The sequence below is a fragment of the Lissotriton helveticus genome, chromosome 3_1, assembly GCF_964261635.1.
Source record: "Lissotriton helveticus chromosome 3_1, aLisHel1.1, whole genome shotgun sequence".
Taxonomy (NCBI): Eukaryota; Metazoa; Chordata; class Amphibia; order Caudata; family Salamandridae; genus Lissotriton; species Lissotriton helveticus.
The window spans coordinates 1,067,256,361-1,067,271,838 of NC_136061.1; the positions used below are offsets into that span (position 1 = coordinate 1,067,256,361).

General features: G+C 44.0%; 1 protein-coding gene across 1 annotated transcript in view; it reads left to right on the forward strand.

Moving 5' to 3' along the window:
• Window positions 1–15,478, forward strand: part of LOC144823272 (sodium channel protein type 2 subunit alpha-like) — a 662,530-nt gene that overhangs the window by 377,182 nt on the left and 269,870 nt on the right. Inside the window, exons 16-17 of the mRNA XM_078681628.1 lie at window positions 467–705; window positions 8,937–9,110. Coding sequence (XP_078537754.1) covers window positions 467–705; window positions 8,937–9,110 — 413 coding nt within the window. The remainder of the gene's footprint in view (window positions 1–466; window positions 706–8,936; window positions 9,111–15,478) is intronic.

Sequence of the window (15,478 nt, forward strand, 5' to 3'; positions counted from 1 at the left end):
TTTGGTCTTATTTTTATTTATTAACTAGAGTTTATTTTCCTAACTTGGTGTGGCATCCTTTTTGTTTGGTGTTTTCTCTTAAATACTTGCACAAACACTTTACACATTGCCTCCATATTAAGCCTGATTGCTCTGTGCCAAGCTGCCAGAGGGTTGAGCACTGGTTAATTTAGGGTTGGATTGTGCTTCACCCTAACCTGGATTGTGGTTGCTGCTTGACCAGGGCTCGCACCGCAGTGAGCCCACTACCCAATTTTTCACATCCTTCTTGAAAAAAAGGACGTTATTAGTAAATAAGCAACAGGTTTCAAAGAGTTAAGGTTAGCTAGAAATGGCCCTATCTTGCAAACCACTTCCTCATAGTAGTCTTCATAGTGTTGACAACAGATCTTTACAACTAACACATTCAACATGCTGCAGAACCTGTTTGAAACTTTATATTGTCCTTTTTGCGTCTTTCTTTTAGAACTTGAAGAATCCAGGCAGAAATGCCCACCATGCTGGTATAGATTTGCCAATACTTTCTTGATTTGGGACTGTTCAGAGCCATGGTTAAATATCAAACGGGTTGTGAAACTGGTTGTAATGGATCCTTTTGTGGACCTTGCGATTACCATCTGCATTGTTCTAAATACTTTATTCATGGCTATGGAGCATTATCCAATGACTGATCAATTCAGCCATGTACTTACAGTCGGCAACCTGGTAAGTGCAACACTACAATATGTATACCTTGCAAAATGTTCAACCTTCTAAAAAATTATATATGATCATTTGTTTAATTTTGTCATGCCTATACTGCTATCAGGGCCGGACTGGCTACCGGGCAGTTAGGAATGCTGCTGAGCTGGGGGGTGATTTCATTAATGGGGACCTGCATGAGCTAAACAAAATTAGTTTTGCTTTCAGTATTTCGCAGCACACGCAGGTCTCCATGGACGAAATCAGCCTCCACTGCAGTAAAATCAGGCAGCAGCTCGGCAGTATTCCTAACTGCCCGGTAGCCAGTCCGGCCCTGACTGCTATTGTCACAGTTCTGTAAATTGTTATTAACACATGGATGTGCCTCTGTGGAGAATGGTGTTCGGACTAATTTGGCCAACCTTAGCTTTTTTTTTTGCGCACCCATTGTTTGTCTCTGCTGTGGGTTTCACTGTCTGAGTCTCTGAGTCTATCTGAGTCTGACCCACTCTAAGCTCTGATAAAATAGTTTTGAAATATAATCACCAGTGCAAGGTACCAATTGCAAATGTGATATGAATTTGGATGTATTTGCACTGCTTCATATACTTTGACTAAGACTGTTCCTGTGAATGGATGAGGAAGGGGCAGAATCTGATTAGCATGATTGCATTTACATTCCCTAACTGCTTCGCCATGCCCTTCCAAGAAAACATGCGGGAAGCAGCCAGCCCTCTTTCTCCATGCTATGCAAGAGGCTGCTTTGAAGCTTTCATGTGAAGGAACGAATTTGCCAGTAGCAGTAGAGGTGCGGGTTAAAGCTTTCAGAGAGCAGTGACCACTGACCTCCTGAAATGGCTTTTTTTTAATAGTCCCAAAATGCTGTACAGAAGGGATGAAACAGGTGTTGAGTGATGATGTGTGATCTTTGCATTGAACACAGAAGCCCACTTTATGGATCATCCCACTACCCAATTAAAAGTCCATGCACAAGGGAATACAGTTTTGAGAACATGCTTCAATCTGGGGTGAACTATATCTGAAGAAGTCCCAGCTGGAAGAGATAAGACTCTTGACTTCTGCTGAAGAAAAGTACTCAAGAATCCCTCACTTCTAATGAGGTAAGAGAATGAAAGACTTTTTGCTCTTGATGGTAAAGACGGCTCAAGTACTTCTGGCTCCAGCTTGCAGCCCGGAACTTGGATTTCTCTCCAAGGACTGTGGCACTGCCCTCCCTATTCACCCTGAGACAGCAGAGGGGACAACTTGCTGGGGACCCAGGAGATGACTGTAACCCTGAAATGTCTGCCTACCTTTCCTGTGTGTGGCTACCCCTAAAGGGGATTTCCTGACTCCTGCTGGGCACATAGTTTCAATGCAACTGATCAAGAGGCCATTGAGCCTGGGAAAGTTAATCTACCTAGAGTGCAGCTAGGTGCTGCTGAGGAAGACCCTTTGCCAGGGAGAAGTACCATACGCCTAGTCAGAGAAGCAGATACCGGATACTGCCAAGATGCCTTACCAGCTGAGGTCTGCGCTCTTTTGCATTGGATGCAGAGCAATTGCAAAACCAGGCTCTTTAAGATAATGACAATTCAGAGGCCACAAGGTCTACCAAGAGCACACCTAGTGGCTAAATGCCATCAGGAGCAAAACAAGACAAACCTATCAAAATGGTCACCTGGAGCCTTAGGAAGCAGAAGGTGTTTTGGCCCCTTATGTAAGGTGTGCCGAATGGGTCCTCAACGCCATTGGGCTGAGAAGGCATACTGCATAGAGCAGTCTTTGCTCTTTCCACAAGGAGCCCCTGAATACATGGGTCTCACTGGAGGGACTATCTAGAAGGACCTCAAATAGTGTTAGGTTATACTCCCCAGAAAGGCTTAGGGGCCTTGAAAGATAATTTCATGGGGGATGCATGTGGTGTTCCCCTTTTTCTGCTAATACACCCCCAAAAGGTTCTCACGCTTTACCTTTCCTGAATACTAGCAGCGCTTTGCCACGCTTGATTTAATAAGCATTTTATGTTCATTTAACTTGTGGGGTATCTCACATCTAGTTCGTTTTTAATTTAGCGCTTGCATCTGGAATTGTCTCCTCACCTCTCTCTGCCGTCTGGGCCACTCTCAGCTGAGTATTGACGCTGAGAGTTGGTCCCGGGGAGGCGAGGGCAGGACAGCGGCCATATTGGGTCGGGCTGCGCCGTGACGCGCTCCAGATAGCTTTAAAAAGGGCTCGCCTCCAGGAAACAGGTAGCTTTTTCACCCTCTGAGGCGGAAAGCCGGAGGTTCTCACGCTTTACCTTTCCTGAATACTAGCAGCGCTTTGCCACGCTTGATTTAATAAGCTTTTTATGTTCATTTAACTTGTGGGGTATCTCACATCTAGTTCGTTTTTAATTTAGCGCTTGCATCTGGAATTGTCTCCTCACCTCCCTCTGCCGTCTGGGCCACTCTCAGCTGAGTATTGACGCTGAGAGTTGGTCCCGGGGAGGCGAGGGCAGGACAGCGGCCATATTGGGTCGGGCTGCGCCGTGACGCGCTCCAGATAGCTTTAAAAAGGGAAGGGCTTATTCGCGTAAGCGAACGTGTTGCGGACGCGCCGGATGCCCGCCGGAGTCACGCCAGAGTCCAGCCCGTCTGCGCCCGTCCGCGCTGGGCCGGGCTCGGGGCGCCGGCATACTCTACTATTGGTGAGCAAATCCATTATTTCCATTATGGTACTTGCATATTCCTTTGATGAGCTATATGCTCTACGTGGTACTTCCAATAATAATTGTGCCATCTACCCTTTCCCCTCTACCAGGTTTCGCTGCCCTTACTGCAACTTTTCATTAAAAACCCCAACCATGTGTAGATCCCTGTGCTGCCGAGGCAGACGAAATAGACAGGTTAGCCCCGGGATAGTCCCCCTTCGAACCCCGCTAAGTTTTTGGAGTATAAACTGTAGATCCCTGCCACAACACAGTTACAATATACATGATTTTCTTGATGAACATCAACCGGATGCGATATTCCTGACTGAGACTTGGCTCAGGGACTGCTCAGGTCCGGATATTGCAGATGCCATTCCCTCCAATTATGCTATTCTTCACCAGGATAGAAACTCTGGCAGGGGGGGTGGAATTGCAATTATCTTCAAGAACATATACACTTGTAAATTGGTCGATGCCACCCAAAAAAACTGCGAGTCAGCTCTATTTCAACTGTTCATAACCCCTCAATTTACATTGTCAGGTCTACTGGTGTATCGTCCCCCTGGGACAGCTAGCCCATGGATAACCTCATTACCGTACCTTTTAGCCCCGGTCATGCTCAAAGCGTCTAATTTTACTATTTTGGGAGACCTAAACATACATCTAGATGACAATGAATGCCCTCACATGAATCAGCTCCTCTCTACCTTGGAAGCTTTTAACTTCCAGTTACACAATACAGGTCCTACACATTGTGCTGGACATTTACTTGACCCTATTTTTTCTAATTTGCCCTTGGACTGTTCCCGTGAAGCTCTACAAATTACCTGGTCTGATCACTCAGCTGTCCCTTTTTCCTTAGACATGGCTGAAATAGCTACTAGATCTGCGACAGTAAAACAGGGGCCTTCTCGAAATTGGGGGAAGGTCAGTATCCCAGAACTCAATAAATTATTGATTAAAACACTCCCGTCTATTGACGCACCAGTTACTGCTCTTAACAGTGCTACTGAACTCTGGTTAACCAATGCTGTAAATCGGGTGCTACCAACTACGTCAAAGCCCACAGTTTTACATCATCCTCCTGCCCCATGGTACTCGGAACAACTTAAGAGTCTCCGCTCACAATGCAAGACCTTGGAGCGGAAATGGAGAAAAGGCTATTCCCCTGTATGTAAAATCATTTATAAAGAAGCCTTAAAAAAGTACCATAACAGCTGTAAAACTGCTAAAGCAAATTACACCACAAAAACAGTGACCGATGCACAAAACTGTCCTAAGGTGTTATTCTCCGTTGTGAAGAAACTGACTGGTGTAAATTCCACTCCCCCTCCTCCGGCTCTTGATGCCGTCCAGTGTCAGTCTTTAGCGGATTATTTTATAAACAAAGTGGATCTTATCTACGATCATTTCTCTCCACCTCCAGAGACCACTTTTATCGCCCCAAATACGGTCCAGGAATTGGTGAATACCACCACTGATGCTGTAATTTCCATCTGGCAGCCCCTAGACGCCACTTCTTTTGTGTCCTGTCTAAACAGTGTGCGTTCTGGTTCCCCATTGGATGTGCTCCCGGCCAAAATATTAAAACAACTGGATCCTCTTACTCACCCTATCCTCATTAAACTACTAAACACCTCTTTGAGTGAGGCCCAGGTCCCCCTACCTTGGAAACACGCCATGGTGGTACCTTTACTAAAAAAATCGGGCGCTGATTCTTCCAACCCCGCCAACTTTCGCCCGATATCTTTGCTGCCAATCTTTTCGAAGATACTGGAGAGACATATAAATTTCCAGCTTTCTAAACTGGTCGAAAACACCGCTTTTCTCCATCCTTCTCAGTCGGGTTTCCGGCCTAGGCACTCAACTGAGACAGCGCTCCTGGGGGTAACGGAGAGTCTGAGGCACGGTGTCGACCAAGGTAACACCATGGCGCTCATCCTGTTGGATTTGAGCGCAGCGTTCGACACCGTGTCACACTCCATCCTCATTGACTCTCTGAAATCTCTAGGTGTGGGTGGCCAGGCTTTGGCCTGGCTGGTGTCTTTCCTCAATGACCGAAGTTTTCAAGTGTTCTCTCCTAAAGCTGCTTCCACCATTTGTCCATCTACCCGCGGTGTTCCCCAAGGCTCAATCCTTAGCCCCTTATTATTTAATATTTACGTTAAACCCTTGGCATCAATTGTCGAACAGGCCGGGCTAACCCTATTTTCCTATGCAGATGACACCCAGATTGTCTTCTCCCTATCAGGGAGAGACGAGAACAACATCTCCGCACTCAAGTCAGGCCTCACTCTTGTGGCAGACTGGATGCGGAGAAATTGTCTCAAACTGAATGGGGAGAAGACCGAGGTGGTCATTCTGGGTCGGAATAAACATCTCTGGGGACCCCACCATTGGCCCATCGAATTGGGTACTGTACCTACACCTTCCACTGCAGTTCGCAACCTGGGCGTCAGTATAGACGACAGGTTAACTATGAGACAACAGGCCACTAAGGTTGCTGCCATCTGTTTTTCAACGCTGCGGTGGCTCTATAAGATCTTGTGGATGCTTCCACTCTCCTCCCGCAGAACCTTAGTCCAGGCGCTCATAACATCTCGCCTGGACTATGGTAATATTCTTACTTGGGCGCAGATAAAGCCACCTTACAGGTGCTGCAGGTAGTGCAAAATGCGGCTGCGCGCCTGCTAAAAAACATTCCCAGACGCACTTCAGCCAAGGCCGCCTTACGCGACCTTCATTGGTTGAGTATTCCTGAACGCATTAAATTTAAGGCACTATGCTATATGTTTAAGGTCAAGCAGGGTAGTGCCCCAGCCTACCTTCAAGGGTTGATAACACCCTACAGACCCACACGTCCACTAAGGTCATCGGACATGGGAAATTTCATTATGCCAAGATGGAAGCTGACAAAAATGGGAGGTCGTTCCTTTTCCACTCTGGGCCCCAAATATTGGAACTCCCTCCCACTGGCTCTAAAACTCGAGACCAACTTGTTTCGCTTCCGTAAGGCTTTGAAAACATGGTTTTTTACTCAACGTGCCCAATAGCTTGCTGTGACTCAGGTTAGGTGAAACTGCCTCCTCTTCTTCTACAGTCTATCCCTAGCGCCGGGAAACCCATTGTGGGTAGCTGTGCGCGATATAAGCTTAAAAATAATAATAATAATAATGAGCCAGTGGTCTTGGGATAAAGTTCCAGAAGTGGAGCGCCACCCTGTTCCACCATATTCAGCATCTCTGGCAGGAGTAGCGCAGTGTGCTATCCTGTTCCCAGAGCCATGTCTGGGGTGATGGCGGATCACACCACAGTCAGTTACTCGTCACGCTGTTGTGAGGCTTCCTCTTTGCCGAGAGTCGATTAGCCAAGAGGGAGGTAGCTGGCCTGGCCATGTGGGCTTGAATTCACGTGCCTCCCCAAATAGATCAAGTGCGGACGGCCCCATTCAGTCGTTACTGTACAGCTTTGGTTGTCACTCTATGTCTCCCAGATCATTGTAAGAGTGATCTGGGTACGCATGCTGTTTTTTCAAGCATCCCTGGAACTGGGACTTTTCATTTTATGGCTATGGTTTCAATAGTTCTTTGTTGCAAGGGCATGTGGCTGCTTTGCAGTAAGTGTAAATATAGAAGACAGATTTATACAATGCACAGTAGGGAAAATTGAAGTCTTTGTTGATAGTAATGGTAAATTATTACATGTGGGGTTGATTGTTAATGAAACATGGTACCATTCTAAAAATAATTAACATTTATTTGAATTCTGCTTCTGCTTCGGTTAGTATAAGCATACCTTGACAAAAGCAGAAGGCTTAACTTTTATTTACTGCAACCACTATGTTGTGATAGGCAACTGTGAGGTGGGGCTTTTGTGATTTTGGGGCTCAAGGCTTGCTAGTGCACAGACCTGTGGACGTATCTCCAGCGCACAGGGTAACATATGCATTTAGGGGTTACTTGATTTGTGGTACCAGTCTTTTGTGTGCGTTCCACCAGGTGGGTCTGAGTCACTTGGGGATGTATGTATTTATATATATATTTGGTAATTTGTGTTTAGTGTTTAATCGTGAGTTTAATAAAGTTTTATTCCTTTTTATAAGAAAAAGCACTGATTGTACAGTGATTTATTAAGGGGTGTTGTTTGCTGTGTTGCTGAGTGCTCAGTCTCTAACACGGGGCACTTCCCCTGAATAATTCGTGGACCGTTCTTCCTCATTATCTTGAGTCAGGTGCTGAAAATGGGTACTTACTTCCCAGCTAGGAGCCCTATAGTATTCTATTCTATTCATACGGTTTTATAAATCACATAGCTGCCCAGGTATGGCCTCCCAGCGCTGAATTAGCAGCAGATGAGGGCTGAGTAGAAAGTATAAGTTGGAAAGATGGGTTTTAAGCAGTTTCCTGAATTCAAGTTCGGACTCAGGGGGCACCAGTGGCAAAATACCTCTTTTGTTACATTTTGGACCCACTGTCCCTGTCTGGCTGGCATAACACAACCCGGATTCCTGACAACCTATCATACAAGGATTAATTGTCCTACGTTCCTATTCAAAAACACATGTGTCAATTGAATGAACTGGAATCTGTATCCTGAATGATCCACAGTATGACAAGACTACTTATTTTCAATAAATGCAACCGGTCCGTGTTGATACAAGGAACTGGTTGCCTTTCTCAGAAAAGTTCAGTAATGGAGCGTCCAGGGCATTTACAAATACGTTTCGCATGTCCTGCTTTGCGTAGTTGTTGTGCAGTTCCAGAAATCTCCGGAGCATCAAGCTTCTAGGTGAATATGAAAGTAGATCAGCCAAGCGGCGAGGAGAGCGGGGGCTGGGCTCAGCAGCAGTACTTATTGATTTAGTAAGACACTGTGAATTTATAAATAAGTGGCACGTTCTGCCTACAGATGCCAGAAAAAACGCGGATGGACAATTTCCCGGTGGGTGTTTGTTCGTGGCTATCTAGCTGGTTCGATTTTCTTCTGGGTGTTATCTGGGCTAGTGCTAACATTAATATTATGAAAAAACGCTAGGATGTGAAGGATCATTTGTAACTAACAATGCCATAATTAAATGCCTTTCTCTATGCCTATATTGTGCATAACAGTTGCACTAAAATATGTTTGCATTTATGTAGTTGGCGTTTGTGTTAGCATTTACATGCTGCAATGATGCTCTGGTTTGATATTCTACTGTTGCTTCAGGTAAGAATAGCTTGTGTATCTGGACAGAACACAAACCCAGGTTTGTAATTCATAGTGCTATTAATAATAGCTGTCAATTTTGTACAAGTCAGTCTTACTCATTTTATCAGCCTTTGTTTTGACTGTAGAATGTTTGATTTAGCCCTACCTGAATTAGAGCTTGTGACTTCAAACGTTAACCATAGAGATAAGCAGCAAGCACACACATGGCTTGCTGAGTTGAAAGAAGATGACTAATATACAATAACACAATTTTCTGCTTTTCGTTGTTCTGATTTGTGTGGTAAAAAGTGAATGTGTGAATTCTAAATTGTTGTCATTCTCACGAAACTGACGCAATATCTTCTTTTTTCAGGTTTTTACAGGAATCTTTACAGCAGAAATGCTTTTCAAACTCATTGCCCTTGATCCTTATTACTATTTCCAAGTGGGATGGAATATTTTTGATGGCATCATAGTCAGCCTTAGTTTGATGGAACTGGGACTTGCAGATGTGGAAGGGTTATCGGTTCTCCGATCTTTCCGCCTGGTAAGATTTACTAATGACTCGCATAGCTCTATATATTTCCTCTCAGTATTAAAAGTCAAAGTGACTGTCAGTAAAGGCAGGAAGCCTTGAACCTCTGTGTAGAGTCTAGGTGTAAGACTGCAACATATTGGCATGCTGAGTAACTGCTGGAAGGCCCCAAGTCCACTGCAGTTGAAGATATCTTGAGGGCCAGGTTAGTTTCTCAAAGTATTGCATTGCTAGATTATAGGCTCCATTTAGAGAAGGCTAGCAGTGGGACATCTGGCAAAAAAGTGTTGAATTCTGGCTGCCTGTGTCACAGATGGGCAAACCTGCATTATCTAACTTTTTGTACTGCCTAGCTGTTTGTATATATTTCAGTGCTGCATGTATTGAAGCTCTAAGTGCACTGTTGAGAAGGTTTATGTGCGTGGGGTGCGGACAGGTTAGGGTAGACACATACAAATTCTTATCTTGGAAAGATACTACCGACTGGCTAAACTACATTTTGTGGAAACATTTGAGGGGCATGTATAGTGATAATAATGCCCTAGGAAATGTGCTTCTTAGCAGAAACTAAATTGCCATATTTGTGATACTGGCCCACTTGAGCAATACACCAAAATAAGAGGAGGAATACACCTTAGAGGCGGTGATACTTTGGGGGCTAATTAACTTCAATAAAGCAAGTGGAGACCTGATTTTTGTAAAATGGCATTTGGAAATTCTTAGTAACATGAACGCTTTGTTCCCCATGCGAAGTTACTGTGGTGCACTTTACAAACTTCAGAAATCAAACAATCAAAATGATCAATTAAAAAAACAAAATTGATTTGTTAGTGATATTCCTGTTTAGGATTAAGACTAAGGTGCATAGAAAATCTTTGTTAATGGCAATGGTGATGGCTGAAAAAGAAATAACCGCACGTTTGATTAGTATGAAGCTAACAACATAGGGCCTGATTATGAGTTAGTGGCTTACAGGTGTTGCTGAATGGTTGGAAGCAGAGAGGTTGCTCTTAATGAATATGTATCCTTCTGACTTGTATGTTGCAACGCCTTCATGGACAATTTTTTCTATTGATGCTTGTTTGTTATAATTAGATGTCAATTGTGGGATGTGATCTGCCCGAGCAAAAGCAATTCTTGATTGTATCAATGTGCACCGCATTTTGCACATGTTGATGTCCCTGCATAAACCACACTGCATCTCTGTGTGTCTGCTATCTTGGGCAGGAGTCAAGTGACAGTGTCTAGTTTAAGACAGTAGGATGAATTGGCAGATGGGGATAGCTGTGGGGAGAGGAGTGGGCTCATGTGTGGCGGAAATTTCATATCATTCTGCTAAGGATTAGCAGCATTTCCCATCTTTCATCAGCTGTTGCTAAATGGCCGGTGGTGCTTGGTGTTGTTAGGGCTACTTTCCTCTGATAGACAAGCAGATTTTTTTTTTTAAATAAATATATTTTATTTTTAGTTGGGGCACATAAATTCATATTCAAATAATCGTTCCGGGAAATTCCGTGGAAAATTAAACAAAAGAATAACATGTTAAAATGTATACATTCTGTACTATCATTGCTCTCATGTATACAAGACATTTTTTCAATTCATTATTACTCTTTTTGAGGGGTAATTATTACATTAGGGAACAGAAAAAGAATGAGGAAAACACCCCTGCACACTATAACAGCATTATTTTTATATACAAAATTTCAGTTCACTATTATTTCAGGGGTCCCCAGCCTCCTCCTTCCAATGATAAATTGGGACCCATATCAATTTGCCCAGTTTCTTGGCCTTTAGACCTTTTCGTTCAATAATTCCTTTCTCCAGATTGAAAGTGGAGAGAAGCCGAGCCAGCCATTGTGAAAAAGATGGAGCCACCGGATCTAGCCAGGCTGTAGCAATACAAATCTTAACCACTGCCATTGCCAAATAATAAAGTATGGTTGTGCACCATCAGATCCTGTGCTACTGACCCCCAAAAACATCACTTCCGGAGTTAAGGCCACATTAACTTTCAGGGTTAGCTCTAAGAACTGTTCTATACTTTTTCTAAGGGTGTCCAGCTGCGGACAAGTTGAAAACATGTGTACCACATCTGCATGAGCAGTTTTACAGCGTGGACAGCAGACACCTACAGACCCGCCCAATTTTGCTATTTTATCAGGTGTACAATACAAGTCTAAGATTGTTTTAAAATGCTGCGCCTGTAACTTTGATGAGAAAAGTATACAATGACCTTTGTCTAAGGAATCAAGAAAGCCGGATCCTTTTATCCAGAGCCTTTGATCCCATTTTTCCGCCTGTCTCTCTAAATCGTCTGGTTGCGCGACGATCAACTCCCTATATATTCTACTAGTAGTACATCCAGCTTCATTCCTCAGATTATCAATCTAGGCCATTTGGACCCCTGTTTTCTGCCCCAGATAACTACATACCTGCAGGTATTTAAAAAAATCTTTCCTATCTACCCCATATCTTTCCTGTAACTCTGAAAATGGCCTGAGTCCAGCTACATTAACTAAGTCCCCCACTATACCGACCCCTAAATCTTTCCATTGTTTCATTATATAAACATAAAAGACTGTTGATAATGCTGAGTTCTTATATAAGGGGGTATAGTAATTTATTCTGCCTATCCCCGTCTTTCTTTTTAACGTCTTCCACACCTGACCTGCTGCCAGTAAAGTCTTGAATCTTACCTTCTTGTAATAACTAGGTTCAGTGAATCTTAAAAACACATTTTTAGCATCCTTCCCTACCAATAGTTCATAAATGTCTGGCACCCTCCCCTGGTTCCAGGGACCGAATGGGTTTCCCCCCCACTAACAAACACATGTATTGTAATGCCGATGTTAACTAATATAATCTAAAGTCTGGGACTGATAATCCTGCTTTCTGCTGAGGAAGGGACATCAATTTCATGGCCAGTGTTGTCTTATCATATGCCCATATAAATCTATTTAACAATCCATCCAACTTTTTAAACCATACTGTCTCAAACATCATCAGTATTAATCTAAAAAGAAATAAAACTTTCGGTAAAAAAATAATTTTCACCACATTACAACGACATATCAATGATAGGTGAAGATTATTCAACCGGGCAAAATCCTGTGATCCTTTCTGAATGACCGGGTCGAGACTCAGCTGAACAATTTCCCCAATATTGTATGAGATATTCACTCCTAAATACATTGCCGACTGCACGACCCAGGGGTAATTCAGCCTAAGATATTCATTAATTATGATTTGGGTTTTGTGCTGATTAAGAGAATACCCTGATATTTTCTCAAAAGCCAATGTTTCTTTTGCAGTTTTAGCCAAAGCTGATTCTGGTATTGATGTAGTAACAGCTAATTCGTCTGCATAACCCAAGATCTTGGTATCCATCCCACAACTGCTTACAGACTTTATCCTGGGGTTAGCATCAATTCTGAGAATCAAGGTGTCAATATAGCATGCTAATAATAATGGGGAGCATGGGCACCCCTGCCTAGTCCCCTTTTGTACCTTGAATTCCTCTGTTTGTCCACCAGCCAACACCAGTCTGGCTATGGGAACAGCAGATAATACTTGTAAGGCTTTTATAAAAGCCATACCAACCCCCAGCTGTTCGAGGACCGCCCACAGAAAGTCCCAAGAGACCCTATCAAATGCTTTCTCGGCATCAAAAAGAATAAGTGCCATAGGGTCTCATGAGACTGATGCTGCGTCAAAGAGCATGATGACTCTTCTAACGTGATCTGTAGTGCCCCTCCCAGATATGAATCCATGCTGTCTAGGTGAGATAACTCGGCCAAGGACAGGGCTCAAGCAATTTGCCAGGACCTTTGAGGTTATTTTGGTATCTGTGTTCATCAGCGTGATCGGCCGATAAGAACCTGGATCTGTGGCAGGCTTCCCCTTCTTAAAGAATACCACTATACGGGCTTGTGCCCAGGATTCAGGGGGTGGCCGCCCACTTGTACCCAACAAGCATGTTAGAGAAATATTCCTCGAGTACGGACCAAAATGTTTTATAGAACTCAAGTGGAATTCGGTCTGGACCTGCAGCCTTCCCTGCTGCAAGCTCACTGAGTGCTTTAAATATTTATCACACAAAAAAGCAGCGTCTAGAGATTCTCGGTCTTCCGAGGAGAATTCCTCCAGACCACTAACGTCTAGATACTCCTCAATTATATAATCGGAAATATCCTCCCTAGTTTCCTCAGAATTATATAGTTTCATATAGAATCTATGGAATTCCTCTCTGATTCCCTGAACTGTAGTCCCCAAATTCCCATGCTCATTCTTTATTGATATTCTCTCGTTCTGTACGTTCTTCTGTCTAGTTCGTATTGCTAATATGCGCCCTAAACGCTCGCTACACTCATAACATTCTTCCTGTCGTGTCAGATATTTCTCAGTACCTTAGCTACCACCACATCCCTAGTTGCTGCTTTAGCTAAGGCAAGATTATTCAGTATACCCTCAATACTGTCTCCGGACTCTATTGCCCTAACTAAATCCTCTTCCACTGCTCTCAATCCTTGGTATAATTTATTTAAGTGTTGACAATGATTTCTAGAGCGGCGTAAGCGAAAACTTAGTGTGTCTCCACGGATTCCTACCTTAAGAGAGTCCCACACAATACCAGTTTGAGCACTCCCTCTATTATATCCCAGGATATCTTTTATCCATTTGTTCATATGGGTGATATGGAGTACGGCCTAAGAGCTACCAATGGCAGGTCACAATCTGACAAGGGAGGGGCCAACACCTTTAATAGAAATAGCGGCCCATCACAGATCGACTATATCCTCCTAGACATTAGATTATGGGGTCATCTGATCGACATGCGAGTGGGCTCAACAACAGAAAGCGTCCACAATCCCTTGTGCCTAAGCCTGAAACCCCTCTGGGATGTAAATTCCTCTGAGCGAGGGAACATTTAATCCCTGGCAGTCACCAGAAATGTAGTCCCATCAAATTGTAAAAAGACCCTGAAGTGGGAAAAGATAGCATTTAGTGAGAGCAAGATTGCCGGTATTAAACAAGAACTAGCAACCGGCATGGCCAAGCTTCAAACTGCGGTCCATAGCACTACAGGACTTTTAGAAGTACCTAAGATCCATGAGCATGTAATCACCAAAACTAACGCATACTTTTTGATCACACCAAAAAAGGTGAAAGCAAGTGATTTTGCCAAGGACCCTTATTCCTGGTTTAACAGGGACTGCAGGGAAAATAGGTCGGCCCTACTCAAGGCAATCAAGGGGGAGAATAAAACACAAATAAAAGCTGCTAGAACTTCCTATAAAGTTGCCCAACGTAAGGCTAAGATATCTTGGGATGCCTCTCGCTGGGATCAATTGAATGCTGCATGCCTATTTAAGGATAACAATCTCTTCTGGAAACTGGTTACCTGGGGCAGCAAATCAGGCCCCCGTTCTCTACCAAACCACATCACCAGTGAAGCTTGGTTCAATCATTTTGAAGGGCTTTATTGCACCGTATGAGATACCCAAGAGGGGGAACCAACAGGGAAAATTGGGCACCCGTCAGAGGAGGAATATTTTACGCTCAAGGAGGTTGAAACTACCATAAGTAAAATAGTCCCTGCAAAGGCTGCAGGCCCGGATGGCCTACCAGGCGATCTATTTCTGGCTGATCGTGTTCAATGGACCTGCTATATTTTTATACTATCTAATGCCATAGCCAAGGGTGTACCTGTCCCAGTGTCCTGGAAGTCCGCTGAAATAGTCCCAATATACAAAAAGGGAGACAGGGATGATCCCACCAATTATCGACCAATAAGCTTGATCGATGCCATCCAGAAGGTATTTGGTCGGATCCTACTGCAAAGGATCCAGACATGGTCCGAGGAAGGGGACATTCTTTCCCAGTTCCAGGCGGGTTTTAGAGCAAAGAATGGGACAATGGACCAAGTATTCAGATTCCTTCTCATTTATTGGAAGACCGTGGTACTAGGCAAAGGCAGTCTTTACTTGGCATTTATTGATTTAAAGACTGCCTTTGACCTAGTCCCTAGATCCAGGTTATAGGACACGCTTGGAGAAATGGGTATGCCCCCCTTTGTCCTGAATTTATTAATCTGGTTGCACAAGGGGACCTTTACCCAGGTTAGGTGGGGAGACCAGGGCAAACTCACTGAGTGCATCCCTGTCAAGCAAGGGTAAGGCAGGGTTGCGTCTTGGCGCCTACCCTGTTCTCTCTATATCTGAACGGGGTAGTGGGCTTCCTCCTAAAGGAGCCGGTGGATTCACCGACCTTGGGGGGAGGGGGAGATATCAACCGTGTTGTTTGCAGACGACACGTTGTTGATATCTAAGACCCCAAGAGGGCTACAGCGCTTAGTTGATAGATTCCATCTATTCTGT